The sequence below is a fragment of the Numenius arquata genome, chromosome 10 (genome assembly GCF_964106895.1).
Source record: "Numenius arquata chromosome 10, bNumArq3.hap1.1, whole genome shotgun sequence".
Classification (NCBI taxonomy): Eukaryota; Metazoa; Chordata; class Aves; order Charadriiformes; family Scolopacidae; genus Numenius; species Numenius arquata.
The window spans coordinates 571,297-595,576 of record NC_133585.1 but is presented as its reverse complement, the minus strand read 5'-3'; the positions used below and the strand labels follow the sequence as shown (position 1 = coordinate 595,576).

At 41.9% G+C, this 24,280-nt stretch overlaps 1 protein-coding gene across 3 annotated transcripts in view; it reads right to left on the bottom strand.

Moving 5' to 3' along the window:
* EXOC6 (exocyst complex component 6) overlaps positions 1-24,280 on the bottom strand; it is an 82,876-nt gene that overhangs the window by 14,828 nt on the left and 43,768 nt on the right. For all 3 annotated transcript variants that reach the window (XM_074155192.1, XM_074155194.1, XM_074155193.1), the window contains exons 17-20: positions 23,113-23,247; positions 20,083-20,262; positions 11,431-11,572; positions 7,054-7,127 (exon numbers count right to left, since the gene is read on the bottom strand). In XM_074155192.1, coding sequence (XP_074011293.1) covers positions 7,054-7,127; positions 11,431-11,572; positions 20,083-20,262; positions 23,113-23,247 — 531 coding nt within the window. The remainder of the gene's footprint in view (positions 1-7,053; positions 7,128-11,430; positions 11,573-20,082; positions 20,263-23,112; positions 23,248-24,280) is intronic.

Genomic DNA, 24,280 nt, shown 5'->3' with positions numbered 1-24,280 from the left:
CCTTCCTTGCATCGACATCGTTTCTTACATGACAAAGATAAAGGCAAGGATCAGACGGAGCAAAGCTGCGAAGTGTGAGGAAACTGGAGAGAAATTTCATTCTACTGGATACGATGTGTCAGTGACACAAAGAAAGGGTAAGCAGGAGCTTACAAATATAACAGGCACATGGATCAATTTCTTCTAATTCAAGTGAGAAATTTGCCAATTGAGAAATTATCCGAAAGCGAACTTTCTGAAACCTGCCTGCCAACAGCTGCTTCTGCAAAAGAATAGAAACCATCTCCAGATAAGGCTTATTTTGTGCTTTCTCTCAAATGGCCTTGGCAATGAGTCCTTTATGAGCAGTTTCCCAGGCAGGTAGCACACCAGTTACTGAAGAGATTGAGTATCTTGTCCAAGAGCACCGAAGCCTTTGGGCTCTGGCATCACAGACAGGGTATAACCTGTACATGCACTGTAACAGGGATGCAGTGTCAGTGTCATTTACATCATGATCTTACAGGGAATTCCACTTTAACTATCGGATGCGCTTTTCTTTAACAGAAAGATTTTCTGGAGATAGGAAGTTTTCATCATAAACTGCAGATTTTGAATTAATTTCTCTGGAGAAACTGGCACAGTTTCTGCCATAAATGGAATCGTGTGTCTTGTAGTTCAATGGCCATCTGTATATCATTTTAGTTAAGTAAGGTATGAGTAGGGCTATCGAAGTGGTGTAAAAGCATTTGTACACTGAGTTTTTCAAACCTGTTTCCAGGTATGTCCCCTCATCGTCAGTAAGCCAGGACCCACAGCGAAACCTTGGTGGGTTACCAGCACGTTATTTGCACTTTTCTGCTGGAAAAGGGGCATTCAGGTGCTGAACTGGATACAATCTGTTTTGCACTGAATTTGATGAATGATTTAACGTCACAAAGAACACACATACGCCTAATACCTGGCACATGTGCTCTTAGCTCCTGGCAGTAACACCTACTGTTGGGAAATAACTGACTTCCCATCCTGTTTTTATTCTCAAATCCTTATCAAGATAGTGTATCCAAAGCCCTGCTTGTTTTTGACCCCCTGCTGCTAATTTCTGTGCATTTGTTTCCAGAGCTTCCTAATTCTTACCAGCTGGCAGGAATAAACCCCATCCAAGTAATGAGCCGGCCTGTTTCTGTGTGCAGAGCACTGATTGGGATCTTCCTCACAAACACCTACGCATCCCATTTGTGACCCCAGCCTGCTGTGACTGCCTACAGCTTCACAGAACCCAGCTGAGAGGGAGAAACCACGAATCAGAGACTCCACCGGGGAGTACCGGTGCTGGCAAACAGACTGTCACATTCCTATGAAGAATTCCCATTTCCTTGTAAGAACACAGTTCTCTGAAAAGCCACTGTGTGTCGGTGACACACGTTCAGTGTGCGGTGGCACTCGGACAGCTGTGTAATTTTGAATACAGGTATGTATACGCACGCTGTCCTGTGTGACGCCAATACGTGATACACTGAGCCCTGAAGTGTCCCTGCCTCCAGCCCTCCTCCCGCTTTGGGGCAGGGTGGGTTTATGGCGAAGGGGGAGGCCAGCAAAGCATGTCCTCATCCCCAGCGGAGTGGGGATCCGTGGCCTGACCTCGGCTCCTGTGCTGTGGCTGTCAGACACCGGAGCTCCCTTCGTTAGCCGGCTAAGCAGCGTTCCACTGAAACGGGCACAAAGTACAAATCCCGTCGCACATCAGCCAGGCCCGGCCCCACGTTGCCCATGGAACATGCTCCGGGGGCTGCTCGGAGAAGCCGGGGAGCACGGGCAGAGGGATGGGGAGCCTTGTGGAGATGAAAGGCTCAGCAGCCACTTCCCTCAGGAAGAGATGAAATATTCTATATCGCTTGCTAATTAAAAATTCAAACTGTTGCCTTATGAAAGAGAGGCTTACTTCTATCTTTAAACTCTGAAGTTTTTAAGACTTACCCCTAAACACACTGTTGGGGATTTCTCCCTCTTGGAAACCCCTGATGTTTTTTCAGGTCAAGACTCCCCTGTAGAGCAGAGGCCAGGAGTGGGTACACCCTACCGATTCCCGAGGCTAGTCCCCGTCTGGGCTGGCAGCCCACGCAGGAGGCCACCACACACCTTTGGAGCCCTGGCCCCCCAAGACCCACGGCAGACAGGCTGGGCAAGGGGCTGCACCTCATTCTCTGAGTCTGCCGAAGGGCTCGAACGGCTTCTCCACATCGTTCTCCAGATGGGGAAAGCTCCATCATGCTTCTCGTCGGGGCAATCGGAGACAAGCCAGAGTTGAAATCAGTTACTGCCACAGGAAATGGATCCAAATTGAACACTGCAAACAAACCAGCGGGTAAGACCGGGCCGCCAGCCTGCCTTCGGCGGCAGACACTCGTGCGGCTGGGATCGAAGCCCAGGGATCTCTTACACGGTTCCCACCTACAGCGAGTTACTTCTGAGTCAACAGAAGGACAGCATCATCTCTCAACGATGAATAAGGAGCAAAGAAGAAAGAGGAGGACTATATTTAGTAAGAATTTTATCCTTCAAATAAATTCACATTTGTTGCATGCAACACTACAGTTCAGAAGGTCTGCAATATTTCTCACCAACATTACACCAGAAAATGCATTACAAAGTAAATGAGCAAGCAACGCAAGAAACTATCAGTGAAATTTCCATTGTGCTTTGGAGTCAGAAGAAAATGTATTATACTTTTAAATATCAGGTATCAATTTTTAGCTACATTTGCAGCCTAGGCTATTAACTCTGCAGGCAATGACTTGGTTTTAAGAATAGGCATTTGCTAGCACTCAGTTGGTTAAGAATCAGGAAATTTGCCCTAGGACAGCAACTGCTGACCTCGCAGGCTACCACGAGGTTATCGCTCCTGTCCGCTACACACTACACTGGCTCTCCAAAGAATAAAGCACAAACTGTAGGATTCAGGCCTTTTCCTCACAGTATTGAAGTGTCCAGGACACCCAAAAAACTGCCTCACATTCCAGAACTGTAACCCTAGTCTTTAGGCACGAAAGAACAGATCATAACCAGGACAAAACTAATCCATGTCGGAGGCTGAGCTCCCTCAGAGACTAATTCAAGTGAGACAAACTAAGACCTGTTTACTTTTGAAGGTTAATTCCAATTGACCTAGGATCCAAATTGGCAGCAAAATCCCCAAAGTTCATCCCACCTCGCTCTGGGCCACTACGCTATTTACCCAGGCTCCCTATACAGAGATTATCTCCAGCGTGCGATGCAGGTCGCAGGAGAGCTGGGTCATCGTCAGGAGATGCCAGAGACCAGTCTCTTTACAGCAGCACATGCCACTTCGATAATCGCCTTGGTGAGCTGGCTGGCCCTGGCAAGTGGGGTGACAGGGCGCCCGCAGGTACGGCCTGGGGTCATACGCTAAGACAAGGGGCACGAGCCATGACGCAGTCGCCGCAGCTGTACGGAACCATTAATCTAACCCAATTTTCTTAGCTGCTTCAGGAGCTGCTGAACCAGCTGGAGATGCGGATCTCTCGATGACCATGGCCGTGGGGTTCTCTGTTAGTGTGGGGAATTGTATATTGGCACTCTCCCTGCAGTCACTCCAGGCATCTCTCTAAGAAAATGCCGAGAGTTATTCTGAGGTTCTACAGCCCCTGCCCACCCTCCTGGGAGTGAAACACAATCCCCTCTATCAGCCCAGGGCTGAAGCTGTGTAGGTACATATATCCTGGGAAGAACAGTCCACTGGCTGCTGTTGATGCAGATTCCAAAGTCCAGGTAGACAACATCCACAAATTCCCAGCGATGCAAAAGCCAGGTACATTTGTGACTACGCTCATTACCTACCAGTCAGCATGAAGCAAGTAAAATGGACTCTCCCATTTGAAGTAAACCACTCACATAGACGAGACGTCCAAACATGAAGTTATCCTGGATTAATATTTTTTTTTAAGATTACTCCATGTGATATATAAGCTTTTAAGATCTTCAGAAATTGTGCCTCCCCTCCCCTCCCCCCCCGCAAAGTTACTTGCTGTCTTGTCTGCCAAACACATATAGCAGAGCACAGGCAAAACAAAAATCAGAGTCACCTATGCATGTAAAAGTCTTCCTCCCAGCAGAAGAAAACCGAAGAAAGAACAAATGCCCTACGTGTGATGAGCCAACCACACCGAGTCACCGTGGCGGGATGCTCAGATACTACAGTTATGGGAATAGCACAAAAATCTTTATTGACTGGGCTTTCTACAGATCACTAGGGGTTTTAAGGAGCATGTTAAGTATGACAAGAGCATGAGAGGGGATAGTATAAGGAGAAAGAGGTGGCTCATGAAAGGAGACACCAGTAAGTGCCAGCCCCGCCGTGACTCTCGGCTCCCTGCACTAACCACTGCGCTCTCAGCAGCAACTCTTCCTCGTGCCAACTGCTTCTCTGTTTGCTCTTCCACCTCTGTGGAAGGGAGAGGGAAAGAAGTGGACTTGCTGGGGACAAGGTGCTGTCCTTCCATTGTGTTCAGGGGAAGACAGCGGATCAGGAACTGTTAGGCCAGAAATACCAGTTCTTTTCACAGCCGCTCCTCCCCCACGGTAACACCCAAGCACAGCTCTTCCCTCTCCATCCTCCCAGCTGGCTCCCTGTGAGCGACTTTACTTCTTTAGCAAAATGTGCTACACTATTCTCCTGGCCCAATCCTCATTAATCTTACACACTGCCCTTGCACAGCAGCGAGAGTAAGCCGTTGTTGAGATAACTGGCTTCCATTAGCAACCCGGTGACTGGCAGGAGGATAAGGTCTCGTCCCTCGCAGGTCAGCTGCTGTTTAAGGAGAGGGCAATCCTGCTGATCCATCTTTTAGCTACAGTCTCTCACTGAGTCCCAAATCTCCTGCCTTTTAGCTTTGATACGGTTCAAGCTCTCCCCTCGTATCAGCCCCTACCTGTCATCAGCTCCTCTGCACCAAACAGCCAGCACCGGGAGCGTGACCCGGGGGCACAGCCCGGGTGGGCAGGTAAAGCCCGACCACGGGACCCACTTCCTTATCTTTCATATCCTGCAATTCACAAAGAAGTATCAAATTCAAACTAAAAAACAGAAGCCTGACCTTTTTTAAGAACCTTCTGAAAAAAGGCTCTGTTGCCTTTCTAAGTATTCTTGAAATGAACTGTCATCCACCCTATTAAGACAGAAATGGATCACAAATAAGGAAGAGAGGGAAACACTGCAAATCCTTACTAAATGGCAAGTGTTGTTTTTAACGTCTGCTTGCAGTACCTTTATGCTTTTGGTGAGGCACACAAAAATAGAGTCAAAACCAAAACAAGTATACTAGAACTATTCTACATCTGCAAGCTCCGATTGCAAGCTAATAAAAAGAGCTGCCCAGATTTTTCCTGTTTATGAAGTATCTGAAACGGATTAGATTCCCATGGCATATGGGATGCTCACAGAGCATCCTCTATAAAGCATTACTTGCAACACGAGAATTCTAAATATAAGTTGCTAACATAAACTGAGAGCTACCATAAGCAACATAATCCCTATTTATGTGACATGCTCGACAGTTGGTGCTTAAAACATACAGAAATATAATTTATTTCCTGTAGCAAGTATGTACACACCCTGCCCTCCTGCATAGCTGGAAGCCACATTCTCCCTTAAAACACACACAGGCTCTGCAAGGATTTACACCACTTCCACGGATGACAGAAACGGTGCCAAAATCTCTCACCATCCTTCCCCTTCAACCAAACCGACTTAGTACAGATTGGAAGATGCTTAGCACTTCTAGCACTGATAACAGAAGGAGAATAAAAAAGAACCCAAAAGAGGAAGGCTGCTAGTCAGGGCAGGACTTGTGGTACGTGACGTCTGGCAGAGCGTATCTTCACACGCTGAACTCTGGAACCCCTGACGCGCAGGTACCACACGGACAAATCTTATGGCCACGACCCTGTATCCTCCTCACGCAGCCCAGGTTATCCCACTGTAGACATTGTTCATGGATATATAACTGTGAGAATGTAACATGTAACTATCTTTTAACCTTTTAATTTAAAAATACATCTTATTGAAGTCCTTTCTAACTATTAGAAGAAATTGGAATACTTTTGCCTCAAGAATTTTCCCTTCTAAAATGCCTTCTCAATCCCTGTGAAAAATCTACTAAACTATTAAAAGCAAAAGTATTCCTACTATATAGATAATTCAGTATGGAACTGTTTCTACACCTCTTTTCCAAAGACTTTGACAGGCTCATAATGATGCTGAAAAACATCAGCAACATCTGCAGAAAGCTAAAGATGCTCCACGTGCAGTTAATGACTCATGTCACTATTTAAATGACACTTCTACTCACAATTTTGTGAAATAATAAATCCGTTCTAAAAAGCTTACTTGAAGTATGAAAAGTTTTTGAAAATGAATTGCTATGGGTGGATATAGTGTCAGAATTTACAGAGAGAAGGGAATAAAAATAACTATGTGAAATTAGGGTAAGTAGATTTTAGTCTGGAAAAACCTTCCTTTTGGCAAGAACTGTGGAAAAGTGCTTCCAATATTAAGGCATTTAAACTTAAATGTGATAGAGAATAAAGATCACCCAGTTGGAATAAAGCTGCTTTCTGACCGTTTAAAAGAATTCTGTGCAACAAATTAAGGAAAGGAAATGCTAAGTAATACCATGCCTGATTCTGCTCTCCAGGGAGCAGTTCTGTGGACAGAAGCGATTGCTCCAAATGGCCTGAGGCCAGCACACACCAGGGTGACGTGTGCCCTCTTGCAAAAAGGCAGCACGGGATCTTTACAAAATTGTCAGGACTAAAATTCAGTCTTATCTCCACGGAACAGCACCACCAGCAGCACAGTGCCCCCTAACAACACGCCTGAGAAACAGTTCCATGCTAAATTACAGGGAATAGTGCCACTAATAACACTTCAAATAACCGCTTTTCAAAACTAATTACATGGGAATGCAAAAACATGAAAGGTTCTTGAATTTAATAACTTCGGCGCTGGTCAAAAGGGGAAATTAGCAGGATAAAAACCAACAAGTAGTGTCTTACTTGTCTGAGGTCGATGAAAGCTAACTGCAGGGTGTCTCCCTGGAATCCTGGCACAGGCTCAGAACTAGCAAACACTGCAAAGAGAGGTTAAAAATATTACTGATGTGGATTTTTCAAAAAAATCTAACAGAAAATCAAGCTCTATGCAATATAAATGCTAGCTAGCATTAAAATTAAACTAGTTTGATAGAAACAGATTAAATTAATAACTCAGAGTGATTAAAAATAAACAAACCAACAAACAACTTCTGCATCATTTTCCCAATAATCCCAGAGAATAATACCTTTAAGAGTATCATTAGGAATTTCAATTAAAATTGTAACCCAGTAGTAATGCTACAGCCACAGAAGCCAACATCTTTTCCTGGCCCCAGGTGAATGATTACTGAAGAATTTCGAAATAACGCCAATTCCATGGCTGTCACCATATTTTCAAGCATCTGCTTTTGTTACAGCATCCATGCTGTAAAAACCCCACCTCTGGCCAAAGAGCAATAAAAGACAAACACTGAGGTGGGAGGTAGTTTAATGTGCAGGTGACAGGTAGAAAGCTGTACGTGCCACAGTCAGAGCAGAGCTGAAACGCCCGCTTATGCCTTTTAGGCAGCTTATCAATAACAAACTTCTGCTCCTTTTGAACCCAAAAATAGGCTGGCAAAATTGGAAGGCAAAGCTTTATTCAAAATACAAAAAACGGTAACACTTACAGTAATGAAAGCAAGCTATTTCTTTAAATTTGGAAACGATCAATAATTGTCAAACTTGAAAATAAATACACTTTTTGTTGTTGTTCTCCCAGTCACACATTTGTAACAGCCACTTGCAGAAACACCCGCTGCCTCACATCCCCGCTCCCGTCAGACATCTCACTGCAAAAGAGCCTGAGAGAATTTTTCTTACGCTCTTCAGTTAGAGCTCTTAACAAAACTAAGGGGATATTACTGTAATTGTTTTAGAGAGGTATCATCTGAGGCAGTGAAAGGTAACATTTTTTTTCCAAGCTTGAGAAACAGGTCATTCGGTGGTAAGGGAAACAGAAGTATCCAAAAAATGTCCAGATCCAGTGCTGAACTCTACTGTGCTGCATGGACTCCTACTAACATTTAAAAGTAATATGAAATCCTTAACAGGTTTTTTTTTTAATGGATAGTTAGAAAATTTGGATCATAACTTAAAGTAAAATCCAGAAAGATGTTGGTGTCCAAGGAAACACAATGGTAAAATAGTGGGTTCAACTGTTTACTTCTGAATGTATGGTTTCAACCGAGAGTAATGAATTCAGATAGACCTTTCACAAGTTTAAAAATTATTACATGGAATCTAACTGTAAATGGAAATTAATAAAGATTCTTACTGAAGTGGTACAAGAAGCTACTAGGACCACGTCAGAGTATCTAAGAATAGCTTGGTAATAGATGAATATATTATCAGAGTAGCAGCTTCACCAGTAGAGGCAGAATTTATTACTTGTACTACAGTAGTCATGGTTATGGACAGTCATGCAATAGGAAAATTAATTAAACTTGAATATGACTCCATACCTCACCAACCAAAGGACTAAGAAATAGCAATCAGACACCAGAGGGAGAACACTGTACTGTCACAGACAAGTGTTGGTAAGAGTTGGCAAATGCTCACGGATTGTACTCATTGTACTCAAGCCTTGCGTCCTCTCTGCAGCTCACGGGGCTGACACCGTTTGGAATTTATCCCAGTGCACTAAATAAGGCACTATGACTTAGTTCCTCTACACAGCACCTACAGCCACTGCAGTGACGGAGCAGCACACAAGGTACCATGCCTAATAACTGTGTATGCTTTGCTCTCTGTGACTACAATTCTATAATACAAACGCATTTATAACAGCAGGGACACTCATTATAGCACAAGCATTTATTCTCACATTTGGGTCATTTTTGACACGTGACTACAGTAGAATTTGTTTCATTATTACAATTTCATGAGTTCAAAGGGCAAAAAGATAATCTACTTATGGTAACGGTCAGACAGTCCCCCCTCCACCCTCAGCGCCGGGCTTTTAAGTTTCGCTAACAATTTTACAAAGCTAATTAAATATTTTCTACTGCACAGCATTTTAGGAAGATATTATAAGAACAGGATTAACATTCTTCATGTCTTTGTCCTAAGGGTCCTTTTCCAGATAATAATGAAACATTGTCATATATACAGCTTTTAAAATATTTCCCCCTTGCATTCATTCCAGGCTTACAGAGGATTTGAGGAGTAGGGGGCTGGTGGGTTGGCTGTTTTAGCGTGCAAAAGGAATTTCATAATACGAGAGAGCGAAAATGCAAATATCACCATTAAACTATCACATATAGGGGCAAACTAGTTTGAGTCAGAAATTTCAATGTTTTGGGGAAAATAGGCTGAAAATGGGCGTTACATGAATCCAGTATTCACAAGTTTTTTGTTAAGGTTCTTTCCCCGCACTTTGCTGATACTGTGGGGACCTTTTCTGTGTCTACAGAACAGGATCTTTGGCACAAGGTGTGCACACAACATGTACAGTCTCCATGTACTTCCTACAACAGCCAGTTTGGGAATTTACAGGAGGTAGGAAGTAATGAAAAAAGTACGTAATAACACAAAAACAGGCTGGGAGGTAACACATATATGAGAACAGTAAATATAAATATTGTAAAGACGACTTCAGTCCATTTTCTTTTGAATACTTTGCTTTGAACTTTTCAATACGTTTTGTATACAGGATATATGTGAATTGATGTATATGTGTTCGTTGGTATCAATTTTGTTCTCTCACAACCCCATCTGGTTGTCCCTCCCTGTTGGTCTGGGAATTCAGCACCTAATTCCTGACAAACAGTTTTGCTGCTCAACGGCAGAAATTAAGAATCAGAGTCCAGACTTTGGCTCAAAAGCTGAGACAAAGCTTCTACGTTGGGACAGCTCCACTTCAGCCCCATCGCGCTGATGCGCAGGCAGGACAGCAGAGCTACACGTGCTTCTGAAGGAGGAGCGCAGAAGGGTGACCGCCTGGGCAGGCACTTGGTGGCCCTGCTGGATGCTCCAGCTGTTCAAACACGGCCGGGGGACCCGCCGAGGGAGCAGCCACTGGCCCTGGCCACATCCTGCTGCCTCCTGGCTCCTGAGCTGCCACGGGTGACTGGCGGATGAAGGATGGTCTCAAGCCAGTGAAGTTAACCTGGCTTCCCTCTCAGAGAGGAGGCAGGTAAAGCCAGGGGCCTCCAGAGGAGAGGATTTGGGTTCCTCAGCTCCTGGCGTGCCCACCTGGAGAATGCCTTCGTGTGTGCTCAACAGAGAGCCAAGCCAAAAAATTGCCAAGAAATTTTAAAAATGTATCTTCAGATATTGACGGCTTTCTACATCTCACATAACTTCTCATTCAAACAGCACGAGTATACTCCACTGTGTTTATAAGAAAAATGTCAAACCCATGTACACAATACAGTAGGAAATACCCAACAGTTGTGGATTATTCACACTCTAAGCACCAACTGAAATGTCACTGTCGCATCCATTAATCCCAGAGTGTCAAGGAATAAAGCTGGGGGAGGATGATGAGCAAGAACATAAATCACAGGCATCACAGGGAGGCCTGGAATGTGCCTGCAATGGACCTTATGAATGGGACCCCAAGAGCAAAGCACTCTGCACCAAATCTCTCCCTCCCTTATGCCACAGACTGTAAGATGTCACTTGTTGCAACAAACTTCTCTGACAAGCTTCCATAATTGTGTTGAAACCACTCAATACTGCCGTGGGCAAGCTTTCTTCGCTGTTACTAACATGAGGAAATTAACCCCCCTTCAGTGCTGCAGGGAACCAGTTTTATAAAATAATTCTGATGCCATACTTAGAATAGGAGAATAAACCACCATCTGATGTTTACCAAACGAGGACTGTTATTCTGCACAGTGTGTAAGGCAGCAGCAGTTCCAGGAGGGAGGAAACCCTGCGTAACAGCACATTTAAAATTTGTATCATAATAAATAAACTCAAGAGGGAAAATTAAAATTTCACAGACATTTGACCTTTTTTTCCTCAACTATAAAGGCGTAAGATTTATGCAGTGGTTTGGGGCAATTTTGTACTAGAATTTTTACTGGATATAGCGATTATGATCCCATTAGGAGTAACAACAGATGTACATTTCAATCAGATACTGGAGTTAAAAAAAAGTTTCATAAAAAATTCCTCTAAATGTTAACATACTTACTCATAAATACTTTTACAAGAAGCTGTACTGTAATAATTTTTTTTAAAAAGACAAAGCTTTATTGATTATGGGAAAAGATCACTCTATGGCTTACATTAAAGAACTTTTCTGCAGTTAAGACAGATATAGATTGGCATTCTGGAACATGGACTTACATTCACACTGTATCACGTCTAAATTAAACTGCTGGATTGCTCCCATGCTTATTTGCTTTAATTCACTGTCCAGTAGCATCTGCATCAGGGAGGTGGAAAGATGCTGGCAGGCTGACATGCAAGCTGTCTGGGCCACTTTTCCCTGGTAGAAAGAGCAACAGTTTTAAGATAGAAACAAATGGTTCGTCACTAAAGAACTGCTGATCTAATCTGACTTTAATAGACACTCCAAGTCTTAATGATGCAGAACTTGAATTAGAAGGAAAAAAGATCACACTTGCTGTTATCTCTTTGACTTGCTAGCTTTGCTATCAAATCAAAAGGGGAACTAAATTAAATATTTGTTAAAGCAATTATTGATATTTCTTCCAGAAATCCAACACTCTTCATGAATACAAGGACATTTCCAAAATAATAACCATGTAAGTTCCTAAAGCATATGAACAGCTTTGTGGGTTTATTAATTATTTTTTTAATGCAAACAGAATGAAAGCAAGAATGTAATGGAAATCAACATGCTGCATATTTTTAATAAGTCAGTAAAAAACCCCCAAACTTTATATAAACTAAAACCACTGCTTTCAGCTGGGGTATTTCCCGTAACAGCTTGTGCTAATTATTGGCACTTTAATTGCTTGAATTCCATCTCAAAGCTTGTTGCTCAACTATTTAAAATATTCGTGCTCATCTATCATCTTTTCAGGTGCTTAATAAATCAGTGCTGTCAGTAATCAACTACTTACAAAACGAAATGTAGCCCTCTGCTGTACAAAACAGAAATAATTTTCCAATCACATCTAGTTAGTAACAACTCTCTTTACAATGTGTATGTAATTGAGACAAATAATTTTCCAAACATGAGACCAAAGCACAAAAATCAGACATTAATTTGATAAATTATTAAAAATTTTGTACAGAAAAACTGAAAGATATTTAAATTCTACCTTAGAATTGAGAAAACCGATAAAGACCAGACACACGCTCAGATGGCACTGTTCTGTTCACAGCGCTGCAATCCTTTAGAGCGGAGCGGTCTTGGCTTTCAAATGCAATTATATGAATCTCTAGTTTAATGTCCTGATTAAACCACGCTCTCCCACTGACGTCTATGTCACAACACGTATGGAAACAAAGGTAACTGTTAACAGGCTTACAGGAAAGAAACCGTAACTCCTTAACACACCTACTGGAGCACACACCACTATGGTTTCACTCATGTCCATCAGCAAAGTGATGACACCTTTTCTCTAAAGCTGGGTCCCAGCTGATTTCTGCAAAGTCAGGTTGATCATTCACTGTCGACTCACAGAAACACAGAAAAGCCATGAAAAATGGTCCAGACAGACAGCAGCTCACTGTCCCAAAGTGTCCGGAAAGTCCTGCTCCAACATCTGAGGAGCCGCATCTTGTCCCCAGTAAGACAACTCGCTCGTATCGCTGAATTCCCATGTATGCATACAACAGAAAACAAGTTTGGCCCTAAATATTTTGTACTTTAAAAATCCATTCTTTGTTAAAACATAATTAAAATGTAGACAATACAATGGGAATTGGTCACTCTCCTCACATGTCACTGAAACATTAAATGGCTTTTGCCAATTCCTCTTTAGCAACGGGACACCTTGAACTGTCAGGAGCTTTATAGCTAAAATGAGATGTCAGTTTCTTAATTGAAAATCTCAGAAAAGCAAATCACATTTTTGACCAAAACAGATGAACTGACAAGGAGCAAGGTAAGAAACAATGCAAGAACAGCATGCTCAAAGGTCTCCAGACCCCCTGGTAATTACACTGGGAGATACGCAGCTCTACTCCCCAAGCAGAATATCAATATGAATAGGAAGAAAAGAAAGGAGGAAAGAAGGGGGGAAAAAGAAGGAAAAAAGGAGGCAAGAAGGAGAATCAGTGGGCCACAGCTCATTTAATTACAGTGTAGTAGGTTTGAAATACTTAATGGAAATGTCATTTTGATTTAATGGAACAACTAGTGCATCTGTTTAATGTACTGCTCCATCAAATCAGCTCCATGTCCTATTTATGCTGCCACTATAATGTAATAAAAGTTCAACCAGATTAATAGGTTGTCAAGAAAAATTTTAACATTCAATTTATTTTATATGTAAACAATGTGTACTGCTCTGTTATTTTAAATAAAAGACAGAATTTTATATTTCTAACAAGTATCCACTGTTAATTGTTAAAATCTGGCAAATATCAATAGTACTGGAGCACAAGATAATGGTTACGATGCAGAAATGACATGGTAAAAGCCACTTGGACTTTACGTAAGTATCAATACATGTACATTTAATGTTTATTTTAAAATTTGATAAAATGGAAACTTCCTAACACTTAAACTATTTCCAACTATGTAACTTGAACTACAGGCTTATTGTTCACGTGGTGTATCAACACATAATAGAAGTTTACTATACACAGTTTATACGCAATACAATCACTCGATTTTCCTAAATCTAGAGAAAAAATGAAGCTACGTATATCAATCAAAATGCTGAATTTTAACTGAGAGAAACGTGAACTTTACCATTATCCTCTTCAAAATTCAGTGCTTCCCAGTTCAAAATATGTTGGATGTACAATATTCAGAAAAGAATGAAATTCAAATTTGTGTTTGACAAATGAGATCTAGACAAAAATCTCTCTTCAAATTTCTACCACGCACCAATTATTCAGTTCCTTGCCATTTTTTCATAATGCATTTTGAAGAGGAAATTTAAGGAGTCATGAACGTAACAGTAAGACATTCCTTTTCCAGAAATAAACAAATCTCAGTTAGTTTCAAAACATTATTAATGTTTATTATTTGTCAGTTTGTTTGTTTGTTTGTTTGAATGACTATTATTTTTTAAGGGGGTGGCCGTGGTTACTGTATCTAGCAATTAAATACCTATATTCCCTACCACGCAGAGACTCAGCAGCTTCTCACGTCTGCTCCGGCTGCCTCCCACGCGCAGACACCACTATTATCTCGGCTGTGCCTATGCTAATTGCTGCCAGCTACAAAACCTATTCTTCCACTTACCCAATGGAGAGTTTGAGAAACAAGGACCCTATTCTATAAGCAAAACCACCTGCCAACAGTGCTAAAGGCAACCGGTTTTTCACCCAGCCTTCACATTTTGCTGAAATACAAGTTTGTAAGAAGAGAAAACCCTTAGACAAACTTCTTATATTTCAAAGGGGCTTGTAAAGAGAATCTGCTGACAAATTAAATCCTTTTTTATAGGACCCCAAAGCTTTTCTCCTAAGAACAATTGCAGTAAAGAGACATTTGGCTCTAGGAAATTCCCCAAGGGTCAGCCCCATGCACCCTCGCAGGGCACCTTGGTGGCACTGCTGGGACCGGGCTGGCTGTCTCCCAGCAGCTTCCGTCATTCACGCCGTGTCAGTCAGCATGATTTATGGACCGCATTCAACCAAGTCAAAGCATATAGAATGAGAAATATGACTACAATCTGCTAATTTGTTTTGTATTGAGCCACTTAGGAGTCAAAGACCTGACGTGGGGCTGAGAGCAGCAGCACAATTAACGGGCCAGTGACAGGTCCATCCATCCTCCCTGCCGGCCCTGCCAGTCAAAGGCGGCTCGGCGCGGCGTTTGGAGAGATGGGTAAGGAAACCCATTCTCTAAGTCGCCTGTGGAGGCTGTTGATGGACAGTTTTTGAATATAGCTGCAGAAAACCACCACCCTGCACCCTCACCGCAAGCTGTGACATTAGGCTTTAGCTGCCAATCTCAGAAACAATAAAATAACACAAACTGCCATCCTCCGCATAAAAGGAAATAACAAAACTTATCTCTTAAATCTGAGAAATTAAGCTGAAAAATTGATTTCACAATATAAAATGACATAATGAAAATCCTTCTGAAAATGCAAAGAAACTAAACACAGTTCTAATCAGTTGTGACAACTAAAGCATTATACTACTTAACATCAGGACTAAAATCCAACTTCTGAACTATGGGTAAAATACAAGTATACTAAAATACATTAATGGAATTTTTAAGAATCAATTTTGCTTCCAGTCTCTGCCCCAAATGCTACTGAAGTAATAAAAAACACCTACTTGAAAACAACTTGTAACTGTTACTTTTGAAAAGTCATTTTTTTCAGAGTTATCCAATACTAACTTTGTACTGACAAAGCACCTGTCTAGAATAAAACTTCAGCTAATTCTAAACTTAGATTAAAAACATTTATATATACACCCTATATAATTTCAAATTAACAGATCTGAAAATGAAAGATATGATTCTTCTTTAACTGTCCAAAATAAAAACTAAAAAATGCAGACCCTTAATCACAAATTTGATCATCCAATTGATTTCACAAGATTAATGGCTGTGTAATGAAATTATAGTTTGCTTTTAGATTCAAAGTATCTAATGACACTATCAACTGCAATATGAACTAAAAACGGGATGTAAAAGAACCTGCAAACAGCAATAATCTCAAAAGACTAAATTCTTGTTAACTTCAGAAAACAGAACCATTAAACACTGCGTTACTCTTAAATGATAGCCTTTCCAAAGCAAGGCAGCCTCTGTCCCTGCACCTCTGGAATTCCGCTGGTGCCCGGCCACGACACAGCCACCACACAGACACCTATTCCACATTAACAGCAAATACTTCTGCGCAGAATATTCAATATTCCTGCTGCTCGTGACACCCATCAGCTGTTCAAATCACAGAAATGCTCACTGGAATGAGCCACCAACGTCACCCGGGCCAGCCTCCCACCCGGAGAAGGACTACTGCCAACACCAGTTCAGGTCCGTTGTCCTTTTTTCTGGCTGAGCCTTCAAAACCACTGGAGATGGGAATTCAGCAGCCTCTCTGGGTAACCTCCTCCAGCACCGCACTACTCTCCTCATGCAAACTTTCTCCCTAACATCAATGCTTCGTCTCCCAAGCTTCTGCTTGTCACCACAGCAACAGGTGAATTTGTCAGTCCTACCAAGAAGAGTTTGGCTCCATCACCTTTGTACCTGTCCTTAGGCTGCCATCAGACTTCTCTGGAACTCACTAACCCACCTCCCTAAACCTCCATTCGTTAGCCATTTGCTCCAACACCTCGTCAGCCCCTTGCGAGACCCTCTCTCCAGGTCCACGGAGCTGCTGCTCAGCCAACTGCCTCCCAGGCTGCAGCAAGAACAGGGTCAGTCCCACACTCTGTGCTCAGTAAGTGCCTTGCACACTTGCTCACTTACACACTGAGCAGCACAGGCTACGTTTGCTGCTGTACATTGCTTAAGTCAACAAGATTCAACCACGTTGCTAGGGAAAATTCGTAAAAGTAAGTTCAGAAATTCAGTATTCAGAAGCCACTCTTAGCAGAATAATATTAATTTCAACACTTTCGTTATCACGGAAATGCTTATGCCAAACCAAAATAAACTCATTATACAAAAATTAATGACCAGAAAATAATCAGGGCTTGGAAGAATTCTTAAATGCAATCCATCATATTCTTAAAAAAAAACAAAAATTGAGCACACCCGTTCCCTTGACCCCAGGAACGATGGACCTTTCACTGACTCTTTACCCTGTTCTCTCGCTCTCTCCTCGTTCTGCGTGCGTGTCTCAGAGCTGCACCGTGGTACCCAGCCTCCCTCCAACAGGTCCCACAGTCTCCTCTGCATTGCCTCGCTCGGGACGCAAGGCACAGCCACCACTCTCCTGCGAGGTTCTGGGGCTCCTGCTGACCCCGAGAACAAAAGCCCCACGTTGGTCACTGCCCTGGTCCCTCACGCAGCCACACAAGGTACAGAGCAAGGCACCCGCAAAACAGAAAGCTCCTATTATTAAATGATTAAAAATTGAAGCAATAAGCCTGCAGGCAGTTCATAGTTTGTCAGTTCACATGCTTTTTCTTCATCTTGCATCTACTTACCGACATAGCTGCATGGTCATTGTTGTTATTCTGAGAAGGAAACCAGTAAGGCAATCAAAACAAAAAAATTAAGATGTACTGTCAACATCAAAAAAAAAAAAAAAAAAAAGAATAAAAAATTGGTAGCAATAAAAGGTAAAGAAAAGCTTCCAAAAAAGAACAATTATAGCTACATAATTCCTTAAATTATTTTTTTTAAACCTGTGAACTTATATAGCATTTTGTCGAGGCATAACAAATAGTTTATAACTTAAATAACACTAATTCAACAATAAAATGTTTTTCCGTAACAAGGAACTGTATGCCAAAATATCAAAGTAGCAAACTTCAAATGACAAAGTATCTGTTGATATGCCTTTCCAGAAAGTTTTCATGATAACATATAATATATCCCAAAATCCTTAGGTTAAAAATCAAAGGCCGTGTTTACCCTCTCAGCTTACAGAGGCTCTGTACGTCGGTAACACACTGCGTTCAAACAAGACTTACAGCAGCTCAGGACAGTGAGAATCTAAATGTAACACAACCCACTAATAAATTTTAACATAAATCTAATGGTAATATAACAGCAGGGTAGAAATAAGCTGTTTTCTTTTCCAAAACTACTTCTTAAGTACAGTAAACAAACAGAGGAGAAAACGAAGATGTAAAACTTAAGGGGAAAAAAAAAAAAAAAAAATCTTCAGAGACGCGAGACATTCCCAGTGATTCCGCCGGGATACCAGAGCCCAGCACGCTGTGCCATCAAGTGTGCAGGTTCAGTAAAACTGAGATCACGGTCTACCTGATTTAGATCTCTAACCTTCCCACACAAATAATACAAACTGCATAAACCAGGTATGAAACATGAGATGTATATTTTAAAAGTTGTGTCTAGATTGGTACAGAAACAGGATCAATCCAGCCCAGCCCCAGGTGGGAGCACTGCAGGGGACACGTCCCTGTGCGTTACACACCTCACACAGCCGAAATAAAACACGGCCCCAGTGACAGCAACTCAGTGACTGCCACAAAAAATCCTTAAAGAACGACTGGAGAGGAATACTGGCATTCGACAATCTAGCTTAGTTTAGCACTCCAAAGCATGCGCTATTTTAATGAGTTGTGGAACCTCCATCTGGGATTACCTTTGAAAATGGTTTTACTATAAATTTTTTCTTAATGAAAATACCTTACTATTACAAGTCTAGCCAGAATCACCACAGTGAAACCGTACACACGTTTTCCTATCACCTCCACGGCTCACACACAGCCCTCGTAGGACTGTATGCTTCTACAACTGGCCAAGCCAGAGCAGAGCACGATACACCTGATGTGTCAAAAACGACAGGAACCCTCTTGCCAGCCCAGAGCCGTCACCCACAGAGCTCTGCATCCTGCCTCCTCCTGACCAGAGTCTGAAATTCCCAAATAACCTCTTCACAGGAGCTGCCTTTCTCCAAAGGTTGACTTGTGCCCCCAGGCACATCTTTCCACTTTCACACTTCCCAAGTCCTAACACCACAGCTGCTTCTCTCCATCCCTCTTCGCACATCACTCCGTCCGTGGCTCATTTCCAAAGCTCTCTCCCAACACAGGTTCCCGGCAGACGCCTGTATCCCCTCTCCAGGGGCTGCGCACCCATAACTGCTACAGGCGCCTGGCCACGGTGGAGCAGGGCCGTCCATCCACACCGTGGTGGGTGTGAGGTGACGGTGAATCTCGCTGCCCAACAGACTTGCTGCTCTTTACCAAAAAACGCACCACTGGTCTGGCACGGAAGCTCGTGCCTCGTGTCACGCTCACGTCGGTGTTACCTGACACGTTTCCAGGGGTTACGGCTTTGAGTCAGTAAAGAAAAAAAGGAGACTGACGAATTGCAGCCTCTTCAGGTGTGATCTGGAAGATCAGGTAAGTCCACCACGCCAGCAACTTCAACACCTGGCTCTGCACATGAAGAAATTACCCTTCACTTCCAGCCTGGAGCCCCAGAACACTCCCGCGTGGAGGACGTGCTCTTCACGGGCGCCGCAGTGGGAAAATCGCCGGGACACCAGTGTGACAGGCTGGGGACAGCAGCTGTGGCCTCAACGACCTACTGAAGTCACCCCAGACCTATAAAACTATAAACTATTATGATGATAAATCAAACCAGAAAGAGTTTTTTCTGTCTTAAAGCGAGGGGAAATCAGACAACAGAACGTAACAAATAGTACACAAAACAGGTTAAGGGTGCCCTTTTACCCAGGCCAAAGTAACACAGGATATATTTGAATATGAACGAGGACTCATTTCAATGAAGCTCAATTAACTAGAATCAAATGACTTCTTGTGACCAAAACTATTTAGCTAAAAGCAACCTCAGAGAACCCAAGACCTCCATAATCTTACGTACAGATGGAGGATTTGCACCAATTCTGCATTGTTCGAACCAATGCATGTGTTCCCAGAACCAATATGGTTAATTAAAAAGGCCGTCTGATGCTCTAGAAAACTGCATGAGCTCTTACACTCTTTGTAAATTAGTTGTTGTTAACAACATCACTAAAGTATTTGAAAGTATTTTCTAAGTATTACCACGGGTAAGCATCATCAACATACTGAACCACATCTGAAAATACATCTGTACTGAAGTTAAAAAATACATCTGCCAGCATGTGCACAGTTCAAAAATCACATCTATCTTCAAAATCTTACTATTTTAAAACAAAATAATGCTCCAATATTTTGAAATTAAACTTAATTTTGAACACTTACAGGTAAATGAGTAAAAACTTGAAACGTGCTTCTTAAAAAGTTAATAAGGTCCATTAAGTATCCACTGGCTCTTCCATCCGATTCAGACATTGTCCAATCATAATCAGCAATCTGAATAAATTCATCAATTTTTTGGTTAAGTTTTGTGTATATTTCCCCTTCTGCAGCATGCCTTGCATCCTGAAAAAAAACCAAACACGTGCAATTGTCAGAATTCTAAAATATTACTAGAATGTAGTTAAAATTATATTAATCAAGGAAACTGAAGTCTTGTGCTTTTCTTGGACTCAAAAAATATCTTATTTAAATCAGTATTTTAACTTGTGTCTTAAAATAAGTCTGAGGCTGTGTTTTTTAAAGTACTCCCATAATGTATATTGTAATAGTGTTTAGAACAGAATATTCCTACAGAATAATCCCTGTTGTCAGAGACAAATGAAATAAATTTGAATTTGGAAACAAAGCAGTTGCTTTACTCCCTTCACAACGATCACCTGTAATTCAGCCTTACAAATTTATCAACCCTGACGTGAAGTTTATTTGACCTCTTTTTCAAAGAAAATAATCAAAGAACCTAATTATTTTATCTGTCACGACCAGAGGTCCAGCAACCATATGATTTTTATGTCATTAATGTCTTAAAGCTATGTATCTGAAAAACACACATCATTTTTCATCCCCCTTTAAACATCCTGACCATCACACACTCCCTTGCTTCCTCCCACCCCAAGTTTTCGTTCTGCCACCGCCCAGTCTCCACTTTTTGGACCAGCAGAGAGGCGAAGTCCCGTGTTTGCTGTGAGGAGAGCCCCGACGCTGCCTGTCTGCCCCATCTCTTCGGGGACCTCCTCTCAGATCCAAGGGGACCCAGGAGCAGGTGCTCGGGAAGCCGTATCTGGCTGCAAGGGCACGCTTTTGCCAGCCTGGAGTTTAAAGGTACTCCACAAATTCCACGTTCTAATTTGGGCTCAATGTAAAACTCTCTTCACTGATCTTGGGAAACGATTCCAGACAGACACTGGATTTAAAGTGGATTGGTCATTTGTGGAAGGTTTTTACAGGGTAAAAACAGGCTGGATATACTGGAGCAACGTAAAAGTGGATGAGATTCCCATCGCTGGTTTCCTCTGGGAGAAAGCAGTGCAAAGACATGGCACTTCAGAAAGGTATAAATAAGAAAGGCAAAAAGAAAAAAAACCCCAAACGATCTGAGCTTAAAGGTGGCATCACATTGAGTGTGTCAGATGTAGCCTTCAGCCAGGCCCCAGGACGTGAGCACCTCAGGAGGAAGCAAGAAACCACGTGGCCCTGCCACATATAAATATCACAGTACGATTCCCTAAAATCCCCTACTTATGCTTAGTGTGACTGCTGAGTTAAAGGAAAACCAATGGTCACACCCAAAGCTGGAAAACGTGGCTATAAATATTGAAAGTTACACAATTTTTTAATATGATAAAATGAAACAAGTTTTGGCGGTGTTTTGGTTTTGATTTTTTTTTTTAATTTCCACCAATGTGAAACAATACTTGGGGAACCTGAAGGACATCTTAAAATGAGATCTTATATACAAAAAAAAAAAAGAAAAAGAGAAAAACAGCAGCCACGAAATAGGTCTGAAGGCTTCTATAAAAAAAATACAGTGTTGATGTACTTATAAGATCACCTTGTGGAATGCAAATTTGATCAATGCTGCTAATAAAGGGAGATTTTTGACCACTTGGAAAGAATGGAGGTGACATGATTTGCCACCAGGAGATGAATTTAATAACAGTAGAACATACCAAACTTTGTGAGAGCCCAGTTGGGCAACTGCAAGCAGTTTTTCATTAAAATAGAGAGGGAAGAAAAAAAAGAGGGATTAACGAGAAAAGAATTTTCTACTCTAAGTGGAGAATGTTGTGCTAACAAGTTCTCCAGGGAAAGAGACAGGAGAGAAGCCATAAACAAAAAATTCTTGCGTGTTTGTCAGCATTCATTCCGCATCACATAGGTACTTCGCTCACAAAACACAGCTATAACATTCTGCGGTGCCCTCCCACAGAACTCAGAGGGTTCACAGGACAGTGAAAGGTAACTTACAGCATAAGCAATCAGCACAAAACATAACGCAAACTTTCAACTGCATTTATCAAATGAAGTTCAAGGATACAGAACATCTTACCTCTTACTGAAATCAAAGGCTACGGCTGCATTAAGTGCTTTGTTTGAATGTTAAAGAGTTTATGGACTGACCTTACAGGAAAGTACCTGTGGATATGCAAATTCAAAGCCACACGCACTGCGGTACCCGACCAGCAAAGCAGGCAGCCTGGGTCTTAGGGACAGGGAAACCAGGGACTTACTGGCACTAGGGACAGCGAAACCAGTGACCTACAGCTGCCGGGCCAGGGCCCTCTGTCTGGCCTCATTCATTAAACCCTTAGCAAAACAAATGACAGTTAATGGGAAAATTGTTGGCAATCACCTGGAAATATGAAGTCTCTTGCAATGGTGATGTCTTACTCCACCTCAGCCAGCTTTTAACACCTATGCCAGAGGGGATGTTATAATAGGAGAGGCTACATATCGCATCAAGTATAGAAAGCAGAACTCGCCTCAATAGGATTAGTCCTCTTTATCCCATAAATACAAAAATTCACCCTCCTTTGTTTCAGTGCACGCTGAAAAAAAACCCAAATACCTAAAGTTCACGTTGCAGCTGCTTTGAAATCCCTGATGACTTTTTTGTTTTGTTCTTTCAAAAATGTCTGTATAGAAGCCCCAAGCGACGAAGGCGGCAAAGCACCGGCTGAATGAGCGGCACAAGGCAACCTAGACAGGGTTATTCTTCTGCAAGAATGTTTTCTTTCAGAAAGTGAATGGGGTTTGCGTGGCAAGGGTTTGGTAGCGGGGGGCTACAGAGGTGGTTTCTGGGAGAAGCTGCCAGAAGCTTTGCCCTCACCCCATTTTGTTTCAATGTGCTTAATTTGTAGTGATTTTAATGTAACTGTTCAGACATAGTCACATAACGGATGCCATGTACCATACCTTAAATGTAGAAAGTCCATAAAGTCTTGCAGTGTGAACAGTCACTTGTGAAATATTTGTAATGTTGGATATAAAATCCTCAAGGTATTTACAGGCTTGTTCCAGGTGTGTTGTGTTTATGATGATCTGAACAAGCTACAAGAGACAAAAAATTCTTGTAAGAATCCTTTTGGTATCACCCGTTGTCATTTGATTTTTTCAGCAACTTTCAGGTTACTTTTTCAGCAACAATGCTACCAGACACTAATTACAGTATTTCAGGTTACCACCTATTACCTGTTAGTTTTCGAGTTTGCTTTCAAATACCACTAAGGAGTAATACTACAGTTTATATACAATGATGACATTTCTAAAATGAAGACTGCAGACACCTACTCAGTGAAACAAATCCAATTGATATTTAAAAAAAAAAAAAAAGGAAAATATATTGCCAAAAGCAAATCACTAATTTGTACCATAAAAATATTTTTTTTAAAATTATTGCTATAAAAAAATAATTTCACAGCATTGTCTGCAGAATGATGCATTCTGATGTCCAGGAATTTCAACAATAAGGTTGTTAACTCCTTCCCCCCATAACAATGGTAACAATCTGCTTTAACGTGATATAACTGTTTTAATAAGCAGGACCTGCACTCGCATTGCGTTCACAAACTAGACGTGGCACAACGCATGGCACACCCTACGTAATGCAGGGTAACTGAAACATCGGTAAATTGGATCTTCATTCCCACTGCACACCATCTGTTTTAGAGAACATTAATGTAATGCTTGGTAAAACAAGTTTTCTCTTTTTAACATTTTTCTCATAAAACATACTGACTTGATAATGAAACACCTCAAGAATATTAGTGAATTCATTTTCATATCCTCGAAAATATTCCTGTACCCATTTCAATAACACAGAAAACCATGGCTCAGAGAAATTCTATAGCTTGTCTTACTAACAGGGCAATATATGATTTATAGAGCTCTCTCCTCATCTCCTTCTTTATGTCATCTATAGAGGTTCCTGCCGTTTAAACCCACTCTTCACTATGCAGTAACGCTGTGCTGACGGCAACGAACTGCCCCCCAGCAGGTCTCAGGAGGCACCTGCTGCCCACGGACACTGCCTGTCCCTGCAGTGCGTGTCCCGCGACTCGCTGGCCCCCCGCCTCATCCTGCC